Source organism: Fusarium vanettenii (genome assembly GCF_000151355.1).
Source record: "Fusarium vanettenii 77-13-4 chromosome 4 genomic scaffold NECHAsca_3_chr4_2_0, whole genome shotgun sequence".
In the NCBI taxonomy this organism is placed as follows: domain Eukaryota; kingdom Fungi; phylum Ascomycota; class Sordariomycetes; order Hypocreales; family Nectriaceae; genus Fusarium; species Fusarium vanettenii.
Genome location: NW_003315879.1, coordinates 1,847,078 through 1,868,088, shown reverse-complemented (window position 1 = coordinate 1,868,088; position 21,011 = coordinate 1,847,078). Strand labels below are relative to the sequence as shown.

At 54.2% G+C, this 21,011-nt stretch overlaps 4 protein-coding genes across 4 annotated transcripts; 1 reads left to right on the top strand and 3 right to left on the bottom strand.

Moving 5' to 3' along the window:
* Positions 1-261: 261 nt before the first annotated feature.
* Positions 262-5,024, top strand: NECHADRAFT_38722 (uncharacterized protein; the record flags this gene model as incomplete). Its single annotated transcript, XM_003052143.1, has 2 exons — positions 262-3,354; positions 3,735-5,024. The coding sequence occupies 2 exons, from the start codon at positions 262-264 to the stop codon at positions 5,022-5,024; spliced, it is 4,383 nt and encodes a 1,460-aa protein (XP_003052189.1).
* An 84-nt stretch (positions 5,025-5,108) lies between these two features.
* On the bottom strand, positions 5,109-6,410 carry NECHADRAFT_68440 (uncharacterized protein). The gene is made up of 2 exons (XM_003051693.1): positions 6,032-6,410; positions 5,109-5,959 (listed from the first exon to the last, which is right to left on the bottom strand). The coding sequence occupies exons 1-2, from the start codon at positions 6,158-6,160 to the stop codon at positions 5,240-5,242; spliced, it is 849 nt and encodes a 282-aa protein (XP_003051739.1). The 5' UTR covers positions 6,161-6,410; the 3' UTR covers positions 5,109-5,239.
* A 263-nt stretch (positions 6,411-6,673) lies between these two features.
* On the bottom strand, positions 6,674-11,668 carry NECHADRAFT_100103 (uncharacterized protein; the record flags this gene model as incomplete). The annotated part of the gene is made up of 4 exons (XM_003051692.1): positions 6,674-8,361; positions 8,413-11,057; positions 11,111-11,420; positions 11,477-11,668. 4 exons carry the CDS (start codon positions 11,666-11,668, stop codon positions 7,036-7,038), a joined length of 4,473 nt encoding a protein of 1,490 aa, XP_003051738.1. The 3' UTR covers positions 6,674-7,035.
* A 5,082-nt stretch (positions 11,669-16,750) lies between these two features.
* Positions 16,751-20,815, bottom strand: NECHADRAFT_104124 (uncharacterized protein; the record flags this gene model as incomplete). The annotated part of the gene is made up of 7 exons (XM_003051691.1): positions 16,751-18,006; positions 18,058-18,412; positions 18,507-18,705; positions 18,766-18,787; positions 18,824-19,382; positions 19,474-19,521; positions 20,346-20,815. 7 exons carry the CDS (start codon positions 20,813-20,815, stop codon positions 17,452-17,454), a joined length of 2,208 nt encoding a protein of 735 aa, XP_003051737.1. The 3' UTR covers positions 16,751-17,451.
* Between the last annotated feature and the right edge of the window lie 196 nt (positions 20,816-21,011).

The following is a 21,011-nucleotide window of genomic DNA, read 5'->3' as shown; positions in this document are numbered from 1 at the left end:
TTGTCTGTCAACCCCCTCATTGACCTGTTTGGGATATTCATTCTTTGTTGATCGTTCTGTCTGCATCATCTGTCTCGTTTTACGCCACGACTTACCGTTCGACCGACCGCGTTGTTGAAGTCCTTACCAACAAAACACATGATCATTGTCAACATTCGAGAGCCAGCCTTGCATGTTTGATGACCCGTTGCTGCTCCCTTTCTTTCCCTATTCGACTCTCTTTCCTTTCTATTTCTATCTAATACACTTCGACATCACACCATGAACTATTCCGCACAGTCTCAACTCCCACCTTACCCTCCTCCATATACAGCAGCCCAACCGCGAGTACAGGAGGACTGGGAAGACTGGGAGGACGATGACCACATTGCGCCAATCCACGCCGGCGAGCAGGCCTCGACCGGCTTCACCCCCGCGCATCGTGTATCATCTCGAACTTCCAAGCTTTACGGACAACGATCATCGAGAGTCTCCGCTGCTAGAGCCACACGAGTCAAGTCTCGACAACGCCAAAAGGCCCAAAATGCCAAGGCAGGTATCAAGCTCATTACCGACATGTCTACTTTCCGACGCCAGACCAACTTCGGCCATACCAGGCACACACCAGTGGGTCGTACTGGAAGATTCGTTGATGCTGCTGCCCTGAGGGCTCTGGAAGGAGAGCCAAACTCGGCTTCAGTAGGAAACTGGAACTGGTTCAAGAGGGGCAAGGATCAAAGTCCAGCGACCGCCTCGCCTCAACAACTATCGGCCCAGTCAGCACGAACTCTGGACCCAAAGCTCTCACCAGATGACCGACCCATCGTGATTGGCATTTCTCTTTCGTCTGAAGAGGCAAATGGTTCCGTGGGAGGCTACAATACTTCACCAACCCCTATCGAGACTCCTCATCCCGAACCTCCTCGGCAACAACCGGCGCCTGATAACCTCGCTGCTCCTGCTCCTACTTCCAAGCCACTTCCCACTGCTGCTCAACAAAAGTCAGTATGGTCGCCTGATACCCCCGATACTGCCTCCTCGTTCAGCACGATCCGCTATGCTTCGAGCATCTATTCGCAATTCCCAGTCCCCCCCGATAGCGACGCCCCTCCAGTACCAGCGGTTCCAGAAAACTTCAAGAAGGCACAAAACAATCGGCATGTTAGCATCGACATGGGCGGTAACGCTCCCGAGGACTCGGATAGCGGGACCCCATGCACCCTCTTTGAAGAGGATGGAACCTCAAGCCCACAGAAACAGTTGAAGACCAAGTCACCCGGAGTGACCCCAGACAGCGCTGGTTCCAAGACTCGCGGGTGGTGGGATCATCATGTTGTCACTCCCTTCATGGACAAGAGGCTCACCTTTACGACCGCTTTGAAGCAGACCTTTGAATCACCCAAAGATATTCGCATTGATGAGTGGTGGAACAAGGTTGAGGACAAGCCCCAGCCGAAACAAATCCAAAACCCGAATTCAAACCCGAACCTGTACCTCACGCCGAACCTGCTGCTTGGTCCATTCCAGACACCCATCGTCAAGGAGCCCATGCCACGTCGAACGCCCTCGCCTCGTATCGAAAGCATAGCTGAGTCTTCTTCTGGCCCTTCAACCGCCCGGTCATCCCCAGTCCCCAACGCAACCTCGAGCATTATGAAGCCGCGGATTGTCATCACGTCAGAGGTTATGTCTGACGTGCCACCCCCATACTCACCTCCGCCAAAAAAGACTGAAGGCACGCCGATCAAGTACGCGGCTGTGCTGCCACCTGGACATGCTCTCCAGACCCAATTTCCACCATCTCCTGGACCCACGTCTCCCGGGCCTATGTCCCCGGGTCTTGCCTCAACCATGTCCTCTCAGAGGGGTACTCATTTGCAAGAAGTCCCATTGACGCCTGCTCCTCGCGAGAACGTTCGGGACAATATTCGACTCTCGCAGATGCCGCTCCCAACACGGCCGATTGGAACCTTTGTACCCCAAGAACATTCGCTTGCTGATGGGACGCAAATGACCAAGGTCGAGCGTACACGACGTCGACACGAGAAGGAAGACGTGGTAGCCCGACGCTTGGGTGGTTTCTGGAGGGGCAGGGGATGTATCCCTAAGGAGGGCTGCTTTGGTCGAACTGGTCGGGAGGGACGCAAACGTCGACGGGTTTGGATGATTGTGGCTGGCGTCATTATTGCTCTGATGATTCTGGCGATCACACTAGGAGTTGTTTTGAGCCGCCCCCACCACAAGAAGGAACTCCCCTCGATTTGGGTCAACCTGACAGATTTCCCTCCTATGCCCACAGGAGGTCTGACGGTGGTTGGACCAGACAATGTTGTGGCCAAGTCTGGCTGCACTGAGCCCTCGACCATGTGGAGCTGTGCTCTCCCCAAGGAGCAGCACAAGTCGGTTTCCCCTTACAAGCCTACCCAGCCGACCATCATGATGCAGATCCAGTGGGACAACAGTACACGCAATGAGTGGAAGGTTCCCAACGGAGACCCCCCTTCAGCCAAGCACCGCCGAAGTATGGGTATTGCGGCGCGTGCGAGCAGCTTGATCCGAGAGCGACAGACAACCGACTTTGAACCCAGCCCTGACCAGCCAAACTTTCAGGAGATGTGGTTCTTGGGCAATACGACTGACGACATCAAGTCGAAGGAGAAGGCAGGTGAAGCAACGCCTTTCTACATCAGCCTGGTGGATTCTATCGAGACCCAGGAGACCAAGGAGCTGGTTAAGCGTGATAGCTCACCGGAAGTCAAGGTCAACCTGACTGACGCTCTTCCGCCGCCTGAGCTAGATACAGACGGCAAACCCAAGCCAGCTGTGTTGCTGCCAAAGCCTGTGCAGCAACCGGTGCGGCTCTACGACCGTGGTCTCCCCACCGAGCACTACGGGTTCTACACATACTTCAAGCGAACCATCTACCTGAAATCGGTAACGGTTCTCAACAACACTGATGAGGGTGACATTCCATTGGACGAGGATGGCGGCTGCGGGGAGACTGAGGCCGACTTCCTCACCACCTGGAGCGAGACACGGCTGTTGGTCCAAATCTGGACACGCAAGCTCGCAAGCAACACATCATCGCTACTCGAGCCTAAGGGCATGGGTAGCATCGATGGTTCCACGGAGCTGATCCGACCAGGCACAATGCCGTACCCGGTGACAGTGACCATGGATACACACGGCGGAGACCGGGGGAAGAAGTTTGTGTGGGCGTGGCCGATTAACAACCGGCAGCAGGTAGATGAGGGCAATCCCAAGTTGCTGGCCAACAACATTGCCTACGGTGGAACATGGATCAACAAGCGATCAGACGGGGACGAGAAGTTTGGCGGATTCGACGGCGGGACCGGAGGATGTAAATGCCAATGGGTAAACTGGGTGTGAAAAAAAAATACAGCACAGTACTTAATCTGATTAATGGGAGCATGTAGCGGATGCATTGGACGGGGCGTCTGGATAAAACGGAGCTTCTAGGATCCTTGATTAGTCTATAAAAAAGCTAGATTGAATTCATAAACTGTGATTTCAAGTTGTTTGCCTATGTGAGTGAGGTTCTTGAATGCTCCGGCCCCCACACCGGATAGTGGGGCCGTCCGGTTCCGCCATCTGCCGTAAACTAAAAATTACCGACCGGCGTCGCTTTCAAAAGCTTCAACCGAAACCCACCATCCGCCGTCTACCGTGCTCCGTCGATGCACTCCCTCCTACAATGCAGCCGTCGGCGCCTCCCCACCGTCGCCATCCTCCAGCGCCGTAGCCGCTCCCTCGTGACGCTCGCCATCGAGACGTCCTGCGACGACACTGGAGTCGCCATCCTCCGACACACACCCAAGTCGACCGAGCTCCTCTTCAACGAGCGCATATCATCCGACAACCGCGCCTTCAAGGGAATACACCCACTGGTCGCCGTAAAAGGCCATAGCTCTGCGCTGGCACCCCTCGTCCGCCGCGCCCTCGACGCTCTGCCTGACCATGTCGGTGATGGAAGGCATTGCACTGCGCCTGGTGGTGCTCGCAAGCAGATTCCGGACTTTGTCTCGGTGACGCGTGGGCCTGGGATGCGCTCTAATTTAGGGATTGGGATTGATATGGCAAAGGGACTTGCTGTTGCTTGGGGTGTGCCGTTGGTGGGGGTTCATCATATGCAGGCTCACGCCTTGACACCTCGTCTGGTGAGAGCGTTGGGTATGAGCATGGGAGAGAAGGAGACGGAAGGGAGGACTCGATCTGGACCCGAGTTTCCTTTCCTGTCTCTTCTCGTCTCCGGAGGACACACACAGCTCGTCTACTCCTCCGGTCTCACCGATCACGCCATCCTCGCCACGAGCGGCGATATTGCCGTCGGGAACCTGCTCGACCAGACAGCCCGCGACATACTCCCCGCGGACGTCTTTGACTCGAGCGACCACGTCATGTACGGTCGTCTCCTTGAGGCTTTTGCCTTTCCTCCGAGCGAGGACATGGAGTCTGCTTACGAAGCTGTCTTTACGCCGCCAGCCTCGCGGGCTGCTGAGATGGAACCACCTCCGTCAGGGCATGACTGGGTTGTGCCGACACCGTTTAGGCAGAGTCGTAAGCTTGCCTTTTCCTTTAGCAGTATATACACGCATGTGCACAATATTGCTACGGAATCAGGCTCATCTATGTCTATGGTTGAGCGCCAGAAACTGGCACAACACACCATGATGGCAGCGTTTACACATCTCGCGGGTCGGCTATGCGTAGCCTTGGAGGATAGACCAGAGCTGTGTGAGGCAAAGACACTCGTCGTGGCTGGCGGCGTGGCGAGCAATCGTTTCCTCATGCACGTTCTTCGACGGATGCTGGCAGTTCGTGGGTTTGAACATTTACAAATCGTAGCACCACCTGTTGAGCTCTGCACCGACAACGCCGCCATGATTGCGTGGACGGGCATGGAGATGTTCCAGGCCGGTTGGGAGTCTGAGGTGAACATCACGGGGATTGGAAAATGGCCTATGGACCCGGAGCATGGGGAGGGCATATTGGGCGTTGAAGGTTGGGTGAGACGAGAGTCATGATTTAAATCTTCATGTGAGCATGAGCCGTGTGCTCGCCCTGTATACTATTGTAATTCTCAAAGACATCACGGGCAGGCGTTGGAATCTAGATGAACCTTTCACAACAGAAAAGCCTTTGTTGTACATATTACACGGCCCATCTGGAGCTTTATACCCTCCAGCTGAACCGGTACAAGAACCAACCCTCTATCATCCACGTCCCTCTAATGTCCCGTCTAATCCAGCTCGCTCGTCACGTTGGTGAACTCACCCTTCTCCAGCTTGGTCTTCCAGAAGATGGGGTTGGTGTCGTTGAAGCCGTGCTTGACCCAGCCCTCCTCCTTGACGTGGTACAGGTTGATGAAGCCACCAGAGTAGGCGTCTCGGTGGGTGGCGGCCAGGATACTTCGCTTGCCGAGCTCGAGGGCCTCCTCGTCCGTCAGATCGTAGCGGTACTCGGCGTCGAGCACACCGTAGGCAAAGGTCTGACCGGAACCGACGCAGAAGAGGTTGCCGGCGAGGCGGGTGCCGTCGCTGTCGACGTAGTAGAGGGCGGGACCCTCCTCCTTAGTGACACCAGCGCACATGGTGCCCATGCTGAGGCCCATGCCCTTGTAGCTGTAGACGAGGTTGGCGAGGATCTTGCTGGCGGCGGCCACGCTGATGCGGCGCTTGTGTCGGAGCTCGTGCAGGCGGCACTGCATGCCCAGCCAGGCGAGCCAGTACTGGCAGTCGGCGGCGCCACCGGCCATGGTGCCCAGGAGGACGCTGTTGATCTCAATCACCTTCTTGACAGTCTGCGAGGCGATCCAGTTGCCGGCCGTGGCTCGCGAGTCGGTAGCGACGATGATGCCGCCTTGGAAGCGGAAAGCCAGGGTCGTGGTTCCGTGGGCGATCTTGATGGGGCAGTCGGGGTTGGATCGGTCATCGGTGGCAGCTCGGAGCCATGATGAGGGCTGGAGATTCGAGTTAGCATATTTAGATTAGGGAGAGCTTTTGGAGCTCTCAGAGGAGGGTTAATGGCGAACCTGAGCAACGGGAGGCATGGCAAACTTGATAGAGAGGTCGGCCATGGGATTCAACAGATCATCCTGGTCCTCAAAGGACTCATTCTGCTGGTACGCCGGCCGGCTGTATTTTGCGACAAGGGAGTCCATATTTGCTGTGATGAAGTGACGGCAAGTCTACAAAGGTCGTGGTGGCTCGTCGATGACGATGTTGACGCCCTGGAACTGGCTGGCGATGGAGGATCGCTTGCCGCGGCAGTAGAGAGCTCTTGGGAGTGTCTAGGAGACAAGATTTGAGAGTCGAGATTATCTAATCAAGGCCGCCGATTATTGTTCGCGGTCGAGATTGGGGTATTGTCGTCGTGGAGGAGGTGATGGCGATGGCGGCGGTGGTGGTGATGGTTGGTGCTTGAGTGTGGATTGGCAGAAGCTCCAGTCCAGTCAAGCTGAGGCTCAGGCAGCTCCCATTGCGCGCGTCAACTGAGAGCACCTGCTGGCAGTTGGTGGGGTACGTACCTGCCATAGGTGACGCTCCCCTGTGCGGCCTAGTGGATGCCTTGTTGGTGCCTTGGATATCAGACATCAACATTATCAACTAGAAGCATCACCAACCTCTCTATCATAGGCGGTTCTTAGCAATTCAAACCATGGAACATGAATATTCTTTGATTAAATGCTTTTCAATTCATTCATTCACCCCTTCCCGGGCATCTTACTAATCTCCTACCTAATTACCTATACCCTATTGAATCCAATCCGCGCCAAGGAACCGAACCCAACTTCCAGAGGATATCAAACTCAAGTAAATGAAGCTACCACTTTGGTCTCTGCAGTCAAGACGTCTTGTCCTCTTCCCTTTCCGCCCATAAGAGAACACCCTCCATTCCCTAGGTGACCTAACTTTCACCAACCTTCACAATCCAGGAAAACAATATCGAGATTTGTAGTAGTCGCATCATAACACAAAAAGAGGAACTCAAAGAAACATCACGCGTGTCAAGCAGAGACAAGACGAGGCACCCAGCTTAGGGATTTGGCGTCACCTCCCTGCTGGTCCGTCCCTCTCGCTTGCTCAGGAAGCTTCTTCGAAGCTGAGTTTTGGGGCTCTCGGGCGCCAGGCTTGGCTCCGCAGGCTGAAAGGTGCTCTTGAGCGTCACGCTTCCGCTGCCCACAGATAGATCCTTGGCTGTCGAAGCACCAGACTCATCCACAAAGTAGATGTGCTCGCCAAGGTCGTCATCGCTACCAAACAGGTGCTGCCCCTTGGCCTCAATCTTGAACTGCGCGTCCGGTGTGCAGGGGAACTTGAACGTCTCGTCAAATTGCCACTGGCCTGACGACGACTTGAAGTGCTTGGTCTTGCCCACCGTCTTCTCCCTAGGATTGATCTGCGAGATGATGATGTACAGATCCGACGCTGGCGGGAATCCTGACGCTCCCACCACAGTGAAGGACGCGGTACCGCCTTGAGCACCACCAGGGAGTGTGCTATGGACCGACGACTGTCCAATGCTCTTTGACCGGGAGTGGCCATTGCTGGTGGATGGCCGTCCCATTGCAGGCGCGTCACCCTCCTCCACAATGGCAGGGGGCCGTCGAAGACCACCGTTGGATCCTGCACTGCCGTTGGACGCCATAGTCGGGGGCTCTACCACCTCTGGCACCGTCTCCTCCTCAATGTCGCCGTTCTCCTTCTTATTGAACAGACCGCGACGGAGGAACGAGGCACCCTTTCCAACACCATGACCGACGACTCCAGCCACTGCCACGCCGCCCTTGATAGGCGCACCGGCGACGCCAGTCATGATACGTCCAGGAGCACTCGAGAATGTTCCGCCAAACGTCGATGTACCTTGACGGGTTCGTACAACGTAGTCGGGTCGGAACAAGAGTCGAACCCGGACGGTTCCCGACTTGCCATCCAGGATGTATCTAGTCTCAGATGGCCTGAAGGGGTCCAGAGACTCCAGGTTGATGTCTGCACCGCCCAAGAAGTCGGGCTTGTCTGCAAAATCGTAATCCCACACCGAGACCTTGAAGTCGGCCCCAGTCCTCGATGGGACGCTGACCTCGAAGAACTCGTTCCAAGTAGGATGCAGCGTCTTCTTCTGCACCTTGGTCTTGTAGATCTCCTGGCCGTTGAGCTCAAACTTGCAGTAAGGATCACTCTTGCCGTTACGATCGGCCGAAGGCAGGTCCGCACCGTCCAGAATATCCACACGGAGCTTGCCCATGTTGTTGATACTCTCACTTGGGTCGAGCTGCATCTTGACGGGGATGTACTTCAAGCTGACCTTGACACTAGCGGGACGGCCATCCTCGCCCTTGAGCTTGAGGGTTGTTGGATTGTTCTAGAACAAGTTAGCTTCGTGATCTTACAGAAAAAGCTGGACATGACATACCAGACACTGCTTGAGGGTTTCTAGAGTGTTGCCAGAAAGCGATGCCATGAGATCATCTTGGTCATCACCCTTCTTTCGAGCCCTGAGAGTTAGTCGTGAAAAGTCAAGCTCGCGAATGAAGCAGTCTCCAATCTCTTCAAACTTGTGCGACTTGCTGCGAGCAGTAGAAGACACGTAGGAGGGATACGCCATGTCGTCCACCAGAACCTCGAGAAGACCGTGGCTCTCTGGCATCTCGGCCTCCATGAGTCTGAAGATGAGCAGACCACTCTCGTACTTGAGTAGCTCTTCCGGGGTGAGTCTGATCTTGGCGGGGCCCTTGGGCTCGTCTACCGAAGGCCTCTGTGTGGTGGAGGGGCGTCCAACGGTTGTGGGAGTGGGTGGCTCGGCGTCCTTTTCCTTGGGCTTGTCCAGGGTTGCGTTGAACTTGCCGGCATCTGCTGACCTTTGCGGAGTGAGGTCGCCCTCCTCTCCAGATTCCGCCTTCTCCTTCTCCGCCTCTTCCTTTTCCTTTGCTTCCTCTTCCTCCTCTTCAGGGTCGGCGACGTTGAGGCAGGGGTAGAAGGCAACCGTGTAGTGCAGAGTACCCTTGGCAATGCCCTTGTTGTGAAGCCGCAGCCCGTCTTCGCGGTGCTGCTTCTTATCGTTGACCAGGTACTCTCCAGTTTCATCTTGGGCAACATAGTCGGCAGCAAAGACTTCGATCATTCCCAGACTTCGGTCCTTGCCGACCTTTTCCGTGTCCATCACCTCCAGGGCGAGTCTGTCGCGAGCAGAATGGATGGGGACATAGAGCACCTCGTCCCACTCAGGGTTGAGGTCATTGCGGAAAGTGACAGTTCGTGCCTTTTCAATACCGGAGAGCAAAACTCGAGTGTATGGGTCCGACTTGCCAAAGGCCTCAAAGTTGCGGAGATCAGTAGCCTTCTTGAAATGGAATCGCATCACACCAATGGGGGTGACATAGCCGCCAGTGCTGGCCACACCAGAGATGGCCACCGGCTTCCACTGTGCCATCATCTTGACACGACCGGTGTGAGCGCCATGTAGGTTGTACCATTCCTTGCCTTGTTCCATGCATTCCAGCATCTCGTCGAGCTTGATCTGATACTTGCCGAGCACCTGGTCTCCAGTAAGATCTCGATCATCCTTGACTGTGACACCGAGCTTGGCCTTTTTGCGATCCGTGATGAGAATTTCCTTTGAGCCGTTGTCCCAGATGGGGTTATTGGTGCGCTTCAGCTTCTTGGTGTGGTGCACCTCCTTACCGTTCAAGAACATGACTGCGTACGGGTTGAGCATTCCCACGATACTCTTGGTGCCATCCAGTTCCTTGGCCTGCTCCACTGTGAAACGGAGAATACCCTGGTTAGACTCGGGCGGAGGCTCATCTCGTCCTTCGGCGTTCTTGATGGTTTCGAGCACAGGGAAGAAGCGGAGATCACAAGAAACCACACCACGGGCCTTGCCGTCAGTAATGACCTCGAGTCGTTCGTTTTCGTACACATTGAGCTCCTCGATGTTCTCGAGGGGGAAAGAGGCAACACCGAGCTCCTTCGACTTGCGGAAATCGTTGTGGTCGAAAACCTGGATATCAAGGGAATCGTTGAAAGAGGTGATAATGATGTAGTGGGTCTCGTTCCATCTCGGGTTGGGGTTGTCCTCCACGACCTTAGTCCGGGCGAGCTCCTGGCGTCTGTTCAAGCTGATGGATGCGTAGGGATCGATGGTTCCACCAAAGTTGTCGCTGTTCTTCAGGCCATGAGCACCGTGAAGGGTCACTGCAACAACACCGACAGCCTGATCAACCGGGTTGCCAGCCAACATCTTGGCAACTTCGATGGGAAAGACCTTGGGGGCATACATCATGGGGCCTAGGTTACCGTGAATCTGCTCAAGAATGAAGCTCTCCAAGCCAGGAATAAAGTTGATATCGAAACCAAAGTTCTCACCACCGAGCGGCTTACAGACGTAATCAATGGTAGGTCGCTCGAGGAAGCACATTTCCACGCGGTCAATGTGGGGGAAGGGGATCTGAAGCTTGATCTTGAGGCGCATAATACCGGAGAAAGCCATATCCTCAACAATGACGTCGAGACCCTTGCTGATCATGGCCTTCCCGATTCGGATCTCCAGCACAATCTTAGGGTTGACCTTGTTCTTGAGCTGCCGGGAAGTCATATCGTCGGTATCGTTGGGAGTGAAGCTGAACTTCCAGTCCATCATGACAATATCGTCCTCGGTCTTGGGATAGGTCTTGACATGCTCCATGCGCGGAGGCTTAGAACCCAGAGTAAAGGTTTTGAGCTTCAAGCTATCCAGGAAGGCGGGAGTGGCAGAGCTGAGAACCTGGTCGACAGAGTTGATGACGGTCTGAGCGAGAACGGGCTGGTAGATGGGCCAGAACTTGACCAAGAATGAGTTGATCCATTCGAGGGATTCGTTATCGTTATCGAGCTTCTTGAGCGCCAACTCACGAGTGATGTCGTCGCGGAAGTTGCGTCGCACTCGTCGTAGAGAGGTTCGGTAATAGGTGGAGCAAATGGCCATGATGATAATAACCCAAGCAAGACCGCCGCCAAAGACAGCGACAAGCCAGGAGCTGATACAAGCAAAGATGACAAGTCCAGTGTTGTGATACCAGTCTGTAAATGTTAGTCCGCTACGCTTGAGAATATGCAAATGATGGAGAACCTACCGCCGTAGAGGGTATCTGGGAGCTTTCCCTCCACCCAGGTCCCATGATCGAGCAAGCTTTCCTGCTCTAGAAGCTCATCGCTTGGCCATCCAAGCTTCGGAGCCCAACCTGTGCGCGAGTAGGGAGGCTCTTCAGAGGCGGGGTCAACACCATCAGCAAGAGGCTTTCCCTGCTCGTCTCGTGCGACATCCAAGACTCCATCCTTGCTGGGCTCTGGGAGGTCCTCGACAGGGCCGGTGCCATCGTCAACATCGGTGATGATGGCGGTGCCCTTTGGCCGTCTGCTGTGTTGCAGCTCGGGTGGGATAGCCTACGGTACAAGCTTAGTTAGTCGAGGTCGCGGGGCCAAGAGAGTGAGAAGCGTACAGCTTTGGCCTGAGCCTTCTTCTGCTCGGGGCTCGCATCGGGATCAAAGGTAAAGGCAGCAACGCCGGCATTTCGGGAAGCCTCAACGATTTCCTTCTGGGCATCTGCGGCGGTAACGGAGCTTTCGGGGTTGGCAGCGGCTTCAACAGCTCCCTGCTGCTTCAGCTCGTTGGCCTCCTTGGCGGTTGACATGACGCCGTTGCAGCGTCGCCGCGACAGCTATCTGTAAGTCGGTGCTTCGAAGATGGTGTTTGCGGATCGTCGTGTGATCAATTGGGACAATTGAAGCTATGATGAGCGTCGCGAGGCATCCAGAGGTAGGGCGTCGGTTGTAAACGACGACCGTGGGACCGATTCTCGAGGGATGTGGTGCCAGGTGACGACGGGGGGTGGGCGGCTCGGATTAGGTGCTAGCCTTGGCTCGATTCAAGCCAAGTCAAGTCGAGTCGTGGGCTGACTGAGACGAGGGAGGAGTCGACTCTGCAGCCAAAGGCAGCTCTAGGTCTGTCGGGAGATGAGTTGAAACGGGGTCGAAGGGAAGAATAAGAGAAGGAGAAGGAGAAGAAGAGAAAGAATGCAGGGCGACAAAAGGAAACCTGGCGCAGGCAGGGTTGGGTTATCGGAGACGGCGAGAGGGAGAGACAAAAGGTGGAGGAAATCCTGGCACAAGGTCGGTTGGTGCAGGTCAAAGGTGCAGCAGCTGCTGCAGCAGAGAGAGAGAGAGTAGGTTGGCTTCTTCCAAGCTCGTGCAGCTTGCCCGGCCGTGCCAGGTCCCTCCCGATCGTCAGGGAGCTGGGGTGTCTCTGGGAGAGTCGCAGTACGGCGCAGGTACCTTGGCAGACGGGCTACTGCAGGCGTCAGCTGGTGTACCACTCGGGTCCCGCAAGCCGAGCTGGTTTGTGGCTGGGGGGGAAATTGGAGCAACGGAGAGTTCTCCAGCTATCATCAGTCCCAGACAGCGGATGACACCAGTGATGATGCAGTGGGTGGAGTGGTGGTGATGGGCGGGCCGAGGGCGCGCACGACGGCAGGTGGGCGAGTGGGTCAAAGCTGCCCGTCTGGGAAATAATTGAGTCTGGCGCCTGAGTTTTCTGCTGTGGTGATTGCGAGGCCTGGCAGAACATCAGAGTCATTGAGGGAGAAGCATGAATATGATGATGCCGATGATGATTGTATTGCATAGAAGCGTCAAGGGAACAGCTTGTAGCATTCGCAACTCTCTGTACGTGTTCGTGCAGCTATCCGTGTCACAGAAAGACAACATCCATCTCCATCCCACTGCAAAAGTCGTTGTTGTTTCTTTTCTTACTGACCGAAGGACGGCGTTGGTAACTGGAGCTGGAGCTGAGGACCCCAAGACAGCTGGAGCAAGCGTCGCTTGGCCTCCGAGCTATTGCGTGGATGAGCCCACCAGCAAATTCGGGCTATTTCCCTATATCCAGAAGGAGGAGGAGAAACATGCAGAGTCACCCTATCACCCCATCCCAAGAAACCCATTCCCACCCTTCGTAAGCCCCCTGTCCCCCGTCTCCCAACCCGGCCAATCGCTCAGCTGTCCAAGGCTCTGGCCTGTCCCCTGTGGTGCTGAGCAGCACCTACGTAATTGATGGTCCGGGGAGACTCGAACTGGCCTCTCCAGCGTCCACTCTCTGCTGGTAAATGGGCTTGGTTCGGTGGACCCTAGGGTGACATCCCATCCAAGATCTGGCGCCAGGCGAGCAGAGACGTCTTAGTGTGCACGCCGGCGGCTGGGTCCCTGGGAATCAATCCCTGTTCCTGATGCCTTTGTTTTTCGGGACCTTTCCTGTTTGCTCTTCAGCTGCTTTTGCTGTCGCAATCATGGCTGCGCACCGTGCTGTGCTGGCGTCTACTTCCATTCGCGATGGCTTCCAGCAGAGAGGTGCAAGCTGAAACGGTTCCAGACACGACACGACTCCAGACTCACGGTGACGCCGTCAAATGTCACTGCCCGTGATTGATTCACCTTGTCTAGGGGGGCGTTGCTGTGGCACGGCGTCTAACTGCTGCAATGAGGCCGCCCGCCATGGCTCGCCTTGCCATGCCATCCATGGGTTGCCCTCGGGAGCTATCAGCTGCACTGACCTGTCCTTAATGGCTCGCCTGCTGTTGGACCGTCGGTCAATCCAACTGTGTCAAAGGTGAACCAAGATGCCGTGAATCCCTTGCATTGCAATCTCGCCTGTTGCGACTGTCGTACACTGTGATGTGCTCTCGTCAGTGTTCTACTCACGAAGTATACAGTGCATCCCTGCAAAAGAGCCTCAGCGCTTCACACGGCCCTCCGGCCTCCATTTCCGACCTCCATCCCCATTCTCCTCCACCCGCAGATGCACAGCCACTCTCGTCGACCTGAACTTCCAGCATTATTAAACCTTCTTTCTTTGAATCCCCTCCTGAGACCCCTGCACGGGCATACAGCCATGGAGAAAACGGACTTCATATCCGTCCACCGGCTGATAATCGACAAAAAATATCGCAGTGTTTCCTGATCTTGTTTGCTTTTGCCTTGTTTTTGTGTGTCTTGGTCCAATCGCTATAATGTTGCAACCCTGTCCACCAAGTTTAGCGCCTCCTCCCAGGCCAGATAAGGATCTTCATTTCCAAGTTGTCGGACCATTGCCCAATTTGTTAAGTGGCACAGAGTCGGCTCGAGAGAGCTAAAAGAGACGACGTGTGCCCATCATGACGATTGCTTGACCTGAAAGGATCCTGTCGAACCCTGCTCTAACATTAGAGGCAAATGCACAACAAAGAGTTTAGGTGAACTTCCTTTGCTTGAGTTGCAACATGGCTTGATTCGACCTCATAGTCGACTTTTCACCAAATATCGAAACACTAGCCAAACGAAATTTGACTCTGGAGATGATATGTCGACAGTTCTTTCCCGCCGCGGCTTGTGAGCCGCCCATCCCGTGACCGTCCTTTGCTTTCCTTTCAAAGGCGTTGGTGATAACTCACCTCACACAAACATGATCTGTCATCCAACCAGGAGAGCTTCTGCCACCAAAAAGCACCGTGTTCCAATCGTTGGCTGCATCTCGCCTCTTAGTCTCCATGAAACGATGTATGGCAGTTTCGACAAGGGGGGATGCAGCGAAACTGGGCGTCTGGTGCTTCTACAGCTCCTGGACTGAATGCGAGCCCTGATCCCCTTATTTGATACCGCGAGCCTCTTTACAATGGACGTCTTCTTTGCAATTTGGATCCCACCGTCTTTCCGCGTCAATGGAACCTTTCAGTGTTGCTTCATCTGTAGCAGGTCTTATCATAGCCGCAGGCAAGATCTATAGCCTCCTCGATTTCATTTCTTCTGTCAAAAACTCTCCGACGACCGTTAACGATGTCAAGAACGAAGTCAAACATGCCCAATCGGCGCTGTGCTCCCTCAAACGATATCTGGACAACCTCGCCTCCCTCAATCCTGAGCGAACGGCCATGATCCAGGTTGATGACTTGAGAGTGACCCTAAGTGATGCTATGATTGCATTCTCCGACTTTCAGACCCTTCTCCTCACCCTGGAAAACATTGCGCGGGTGAAAGCGTTTATCGTATGGCCCAAGTACGCAAAAGACATCGAAGAACACATGGCTAGGGTTCAAAGACACAAGACCTCCCTAACCTTGATGCTAATTATCCTACAAAGGTATTTGCTAGCCTCAAATATTAAACCGAACGAGACTAATAGCAGGTGACAGTGACACTCAGCTTGAGGCGTCGCAGTCTCAACAACGCCTCGAGGCATTGATCGAAGGCGTCATGCAAGAGAACAAAACACTGAGGCAGATGATGAATGAATCGCAAGACTCATTTGATGCTCGGAGCACCTTCACCAAGCGGCAAGGAGATGACCGATCGACAATCTGGGCAAGCGACGACTATGACACCGAAACAATCAGGGGGAGTATCGGAGGACGCATCAGAGAAAGTATTGGGAGCGGCAGCCAGAAAGATGACCTTAAAAATGGACATCAGTCCAGAGTGCTGAGACTTCCTTTTGAGAGAATTCTCGAGAAGTCATGGGTTTATAAACGGAACCAGCGCAACTCATGCGACTGCTCATTCATCAGCTCCGCAGAACGATCTCATACCTGGTCTATTTTCTCAGGCTTTAGCTTGGCAGATGTCTCTATCCTGTCAGTCATCGCCATGCCTCTCACGACTATGGACCTCGCGAATGGGGAACACTACCAAGCCGAGAGCCTGAAGGAGGGCTTGAAGTGGCCACCGGAGGATTTTGACAAACAGATCAAATTCGACTCACTATCGAACTCTGAAGCACCCACCATGCCTTGCCCCGAGAGCAAGGACATGAGATCGACCTGGAACGTGCTCTCCCAAGAAGAGCAAGAACTAAGGGATTGGATGAGTGAATCCAGTTCTGAGATGATGGAGGACGAAGAAGCCTCTGAGAGGACACAGACTCCCTTTTCCAACTCGAACAGACTGGACGAATGCGACGAGATAAGAGCCTATAAGTCAGGAAGTGGTGTTAAGGACCATGGTGACGAATTATGCCAATGCACTGGCTGCCGAGGGGTTAGTTGCTAGCAAATTCACCAGTGTTGTTTCCCAGGATTGCTGACAAACTGTGAACATAGCCACTCGAAAAGGATGAAGCATTCAGACTGGGTGAGATTTCTGTTCACGTTGACCCTTGTTTGTTTTAGCAGTTTCTAACAACAGACTCAAGGGAACTTTAATTGGCATAGAAACTGCTTCCGATGCAGTATGTGCGGCTGCATCATGGAACTAGATGGCAAACTCATGCTCCAGGAAGATGGGACTATTACCTGCAATGAGTGTTCGCAGCATTGCGTAGATTGTGGCAGCAAGATCGAAGATCTCGTCTTTGTCCTTGGGCCTGGCACTGCTGTCTGCCCCTCATGCTTTGTATGTTTTGCCTGCAAGCAGCAAATCAGAGATCTCAAGTATGCCAGAAGCACCCGGGGCAGAGCTTGCATGACTTGTCATGAGATGATGATGGCGAAGAAAGCTCGGAGGAAGGCCATGCTGCTGCCGGCAGCCCAGGAGACTACCTATGCCGAGAAGCCGTTTTGAATGCTGGCATGAGTTGTTTACTTGGTACATGGCGTTCTTGAGTCCCCCGTTTGTTGGAAGAAGACGGGAAATAATGGGAGTCGCGGGATGTTTGGCATATTGGCTTGCCTATTTTATGGATGGTCATGGCCCAGATAGTATCATACGTAGAATGTGGTTAATTGCTACTCTGTTGTAAACCTTTTTGGCCTTTCTTAACTGTTAATGGAAAATAATAGTAGCAAAGGCAGAAGGTCTACCAAATATGTCCTTGTAAATGAAGTGTTGTCATCTCGGGATCAACGTCTGGACTGTATTCTCATCCTTGCCATGATCAAACCATCAGGCTATGAGAGTCAACACCAAATACAGCAACATTGGGAAGCCACCATAAACTCATGCAACCTCGTACTACCCAAGTCTGACTTGCAGTGCCGATCGAATGACGTCTTGACAAACGCCCTGTCGCAAGCCTCGTACCGTGGGACCGGGGCCATGACAGAGACCAGGGGATGTATTATAGACAAGGGGGCTCTCCGTTATTGCACCGGAATGCAACTACGCACGGCATTCAAACAGGGAAATTTATCATGGGAAAAGCAAGAGAGGAGTCGTTCAACATTCGACTACTGCTGCTACACCGTGGATATAGATTTGAATCCGCCACCCACCCATCATCGTATAGAAACCCCATTCGAACGCTATTCTTGGAAACAAGGTATCCAAACCCAGGATAAAAGAAAGTGCCGAGTGCCTAGAGATGCTTGCTCGTGTCTAGTAATGGATAGTAGTAGTAAAAATAACACGCTGACCGCCAGACAAAAATATCAACCTTGACGCCGTCTGATATGCAATCAACTCCCCCCTCATCTTCAACCGTGAACCGTGACTCTTGACCAAGCGAACAAAGGCTTGCTTAATAACCAAACCCATCATGCTGGTGTACTGGACAACGCCCTGGGTGCTTGACGAACCATGACGAGATGCACGCCCGGTGAAATCGACATAAACATTCTAATCGCGCCATGGGAACTCCAACCGTAAACTCTTCCAGGCAGATGGTACACTCGGCGTCGTCGATACAGTCCTTCTCTGTTGCCAGGTAAGTGTACATGCCAGTCCGTCGTGGAGCAGGCGGCGCTCCGCCTTCCCCACGGGGTGTGCCATATGTGCTATGGTTTTGGATACACGACGTAATGTGTGATTCTCGAAGGGCTTCAAAGTTGGGGAGACTCTGTGAGGGCAGCTCGCGATGGCAGATAGGACACTCGTCCTCTTCTGCAATCTGAGGTGTTGGTGGCAGTGCCCTCTGTCTCGAGGATGACTCTCCAAGTGAGCTATATCGATTTGGATATGAAGAAGGTGACGAGGACTGAACGCCAGACAATAGACGTTCAACAGGGGTTTGGTGTGTTCCACTACGTTGTCGATAGGACGGACCAGGAGATGATGAGCCAGATGAAGGAGGGACCTAAAGTTGTTAGCAAGTGTGGACTCGGAGACACAAACAAGGGCCACAAACCATGGTGACGCTTCTCATCCTGGGGGAGAGGTATCGATAAGGATCACCACTGGCGCCTGGAGCAAAGACTGCACCGTGCCTATTGGACGGCGGCAATGTGCCATAGGCGCTGCCGATACTGCTCCGCGATCTCTGGTGAGCAGATCGAGGCGACAGGGTTGCTTGGGGGCTCGGACTCTGCGGAGGTGCAGTATTGGGGTCTGGAACGCATGGATTGCAAAGCCTCACCCGCTCACCCCCTGACATGTCGTTGACATCAAAGTATCCAGCCCCGAGACCATCGATTAGTAGCGCTTGGTGCATGGTCGTGTCTGAGCCAGGTGGCCTGACGATGTACTGGTATGGAATGATGATTCTGTGCGGGGAACACGAGTTGCAGACAACTCTTCCACATTTTCTAAAATCGTGAGTTTCAGATCCCTAAGACATCCCGGGACATGTGAGCCTACCTGCAATGGTGTTTGCGTACAAAAAAGCTGAACTGGGTGCGACATATCGGGCAGTACGTGACTTCGTTATCGGGCTGCCATCTGGGTCGGGGAGGTTCTGAAGATATCGATGGCCGAGAGGATCGAGGGAGTGGCGGTAGAGCATCTTCTAATGATCTGACAGAGGGCAGAGGAGCATCCATTCTCTCGCGGGATGGGCCTGCCCAGGTACGTCGATACTCGGAATTGCGTGCGGAGCCGGATGGTCGGTGTGTTGGACTGGGTTGGTCCTCGGCATCGTCCTGGGGAATAACTAGGGTTGCAGGTTGCGCGGGCACTCTGTCTCGAGAACTGCTCCCAGGCTCTTCCACGGATGTCGGCCTCTGCGTTGTCGTCAAAGCAGCCCCTTGATCGTCAGGAGTTGTCGAATCTGGGTCGCCTCCTGCGCTTGCGCCAGCGTCCCTTTCCGGAGAAGTGGCCTCCATGTCCGCGTAAGCCTCAGTCGTGGGTACGGGTTGCGCAGGGCCTCTGAAAATGCCGATTTGCGCAAGTTCCGCGTCTGAGAAACGAGAGGCGTGTTCGTTTTGTTGGTCGCGATCGTCAGCGGGGTGCAGTGGTTCGGAGTCGTCGGGGTCGTTAATAGACTCCTGATGCACTGATCCGTTATCTGATAGGCTTCGTTCGACGGTGTGAGATGGGCAGTCGAAGTAGCGTGAACATTCTTGGTCGTAGAATCGAGAAGTTCGCCACGGACAACCCTCGGACTGGTCTGATCCAATGTTATCACTATCGAAGGAGGAGCCTGAGCCTGAACCTGAGCTCTCAGAGTCGCTCGACACGAGGGCGTCGTAGTCTCTGGCAGTTTCAGTCGCCAAATGGCCAGAAGCACCCGAGGGGCTAGCCATGGTAGTACATCCGTGCCGGGCTCAGCGATGTAGGATAGAGAGAAAGCTGAGGCGGGACGTGAAGCCCTCCTCTCTAGCGCGACATGTGTATGTATCGATCGAGGCGGGAGTCTTGACTCGTTGGCCGGGGGCTTGAGGGAATCGTTTTGTTATAGGAGAAAGCTTGCGATGGAAGAAAAAGTTTGAGGCTGAACAAGGTTGCGAGATGCAGGAGAGGATGATTTGACCTGAGACTGAATGTGCGATTAGCAAATGGTTGGCTGAGCCCGATCTCGCATGATGCATAATAACAGGCGGACATAGGTATCAAGATTGGGGCTGAAACCTTGGGGATTCGCGCCGACGTACCTGGATGAAACGCGGCCAGAGGAGGAAAGGAGAAGAAAAAGGCGACCAAAATGAGATGCAGAGTCAAGCCGCAGTCGGTGACGAGAAGAAGAGAATCGTCGAGTCAAGTCCTGGCATCCATGGAGTCAGTCCCTGCCTGAGGGGCAAGTTCAGTGGAGGAGGAGGAGAGGCGGTCCTGGCCGGGCTTGTCCAGTAGAGATCAGTTCACTCCAGTTCGCCCACGCGATCCTTGCATCACCAAGCTCGGGCGAACTGGGGGCGTTAGTACAGGGCCAGTGGGGGAGCGAGCGCCTAACTAGACGCGGCCGGCGGATCAGCCACGTTTGTTAGGACGGACGGGACCCATCCCATGGAAATAGGCACCCACAGGGCACGCGCCAAGTCCGGCTTATCAAGTTGACAGGGACTTTGATCTGGACCCTTCCATTTCTAGCACCATTCAGACCTCGTCTGTCTGTCATTGACACTTTTATTACGCCAATTTCCCGGCCTCTACAGCCTCCTTCTCCTTTCGATCCTTCTTGCCGGACACTATTTCTTTGAAGGCGGTAGCTTGCCTTCCATCTCGCCGAGCTCCTCCTCCAGCGTGACTCCATTCACAACCAACGGCTTGCTCTCCTGGAGCATAAACACCATCCGTGCCCACTCGTTGCCACTAGGGTTTATCCATTGGTGAATCGTCCCGCGCTGGATCGCCACATCTCCGCGTCTCATATGACGGGTCTCGCCTGAGTCTAGTAGTAGCTCCATCTCGCCCTCGAGCACAATGCCGTAGTCGATGCTCACCGTCCGATGCATGGCCGACTTGCCCGGTGGGAAGTCGACGAATCGAAGGACGCTGCCTCCTGAGACGGCGAGTCCTGGAGGTTGGGTTAAGTATTGCTTGTAGACGTCAATGTCCTTGTTGTCTTGTAGATCGACAGGGTGCTCGTTGGTGACATAACCAAGGAAGAAGTCATGAGTCCCGACATTCGTCCTGACGAGCGCATCGGGGAGGCAGGTTTCGAATATCGCCTTGCCAGCTTGATTGTGGCCAGTAATGAATCGATTCGGGATGGGAAGTTGGTTGCCAGCCATGGTGAATGCTAACTTGTGTGTCAACTATGAGGACGAACAAGTTGAGGAGTGCAAGAGTCGAGTTGAACTGAACTAACTCGTTTTGATGCGGGAGATGGAGTTCATATGAGACCTACTTGACACTCGCCTCTTTGATCGACACAACGCGGCCATCTACATCCCGTCTTCACCAGACACTCCTCCGATAGGTTGTCCA

Coding starts and splice junctions, on each gene's coding strand:
- NECHADRAFT_68440 (XM_003051693.1), bottom strand. CDS start 6,160: ATGGACTCCCTTGTCGCAAAATACAGCCGGCCGGCGTACCAGCAGAAT. Junction 5,960..6,031: donor CCATGCCTCCCGTTGCTCAG/GTTCGCCATTAA, acceptor TCGAATCTCCAG/CCCTCATCATGGCTCCGAGC.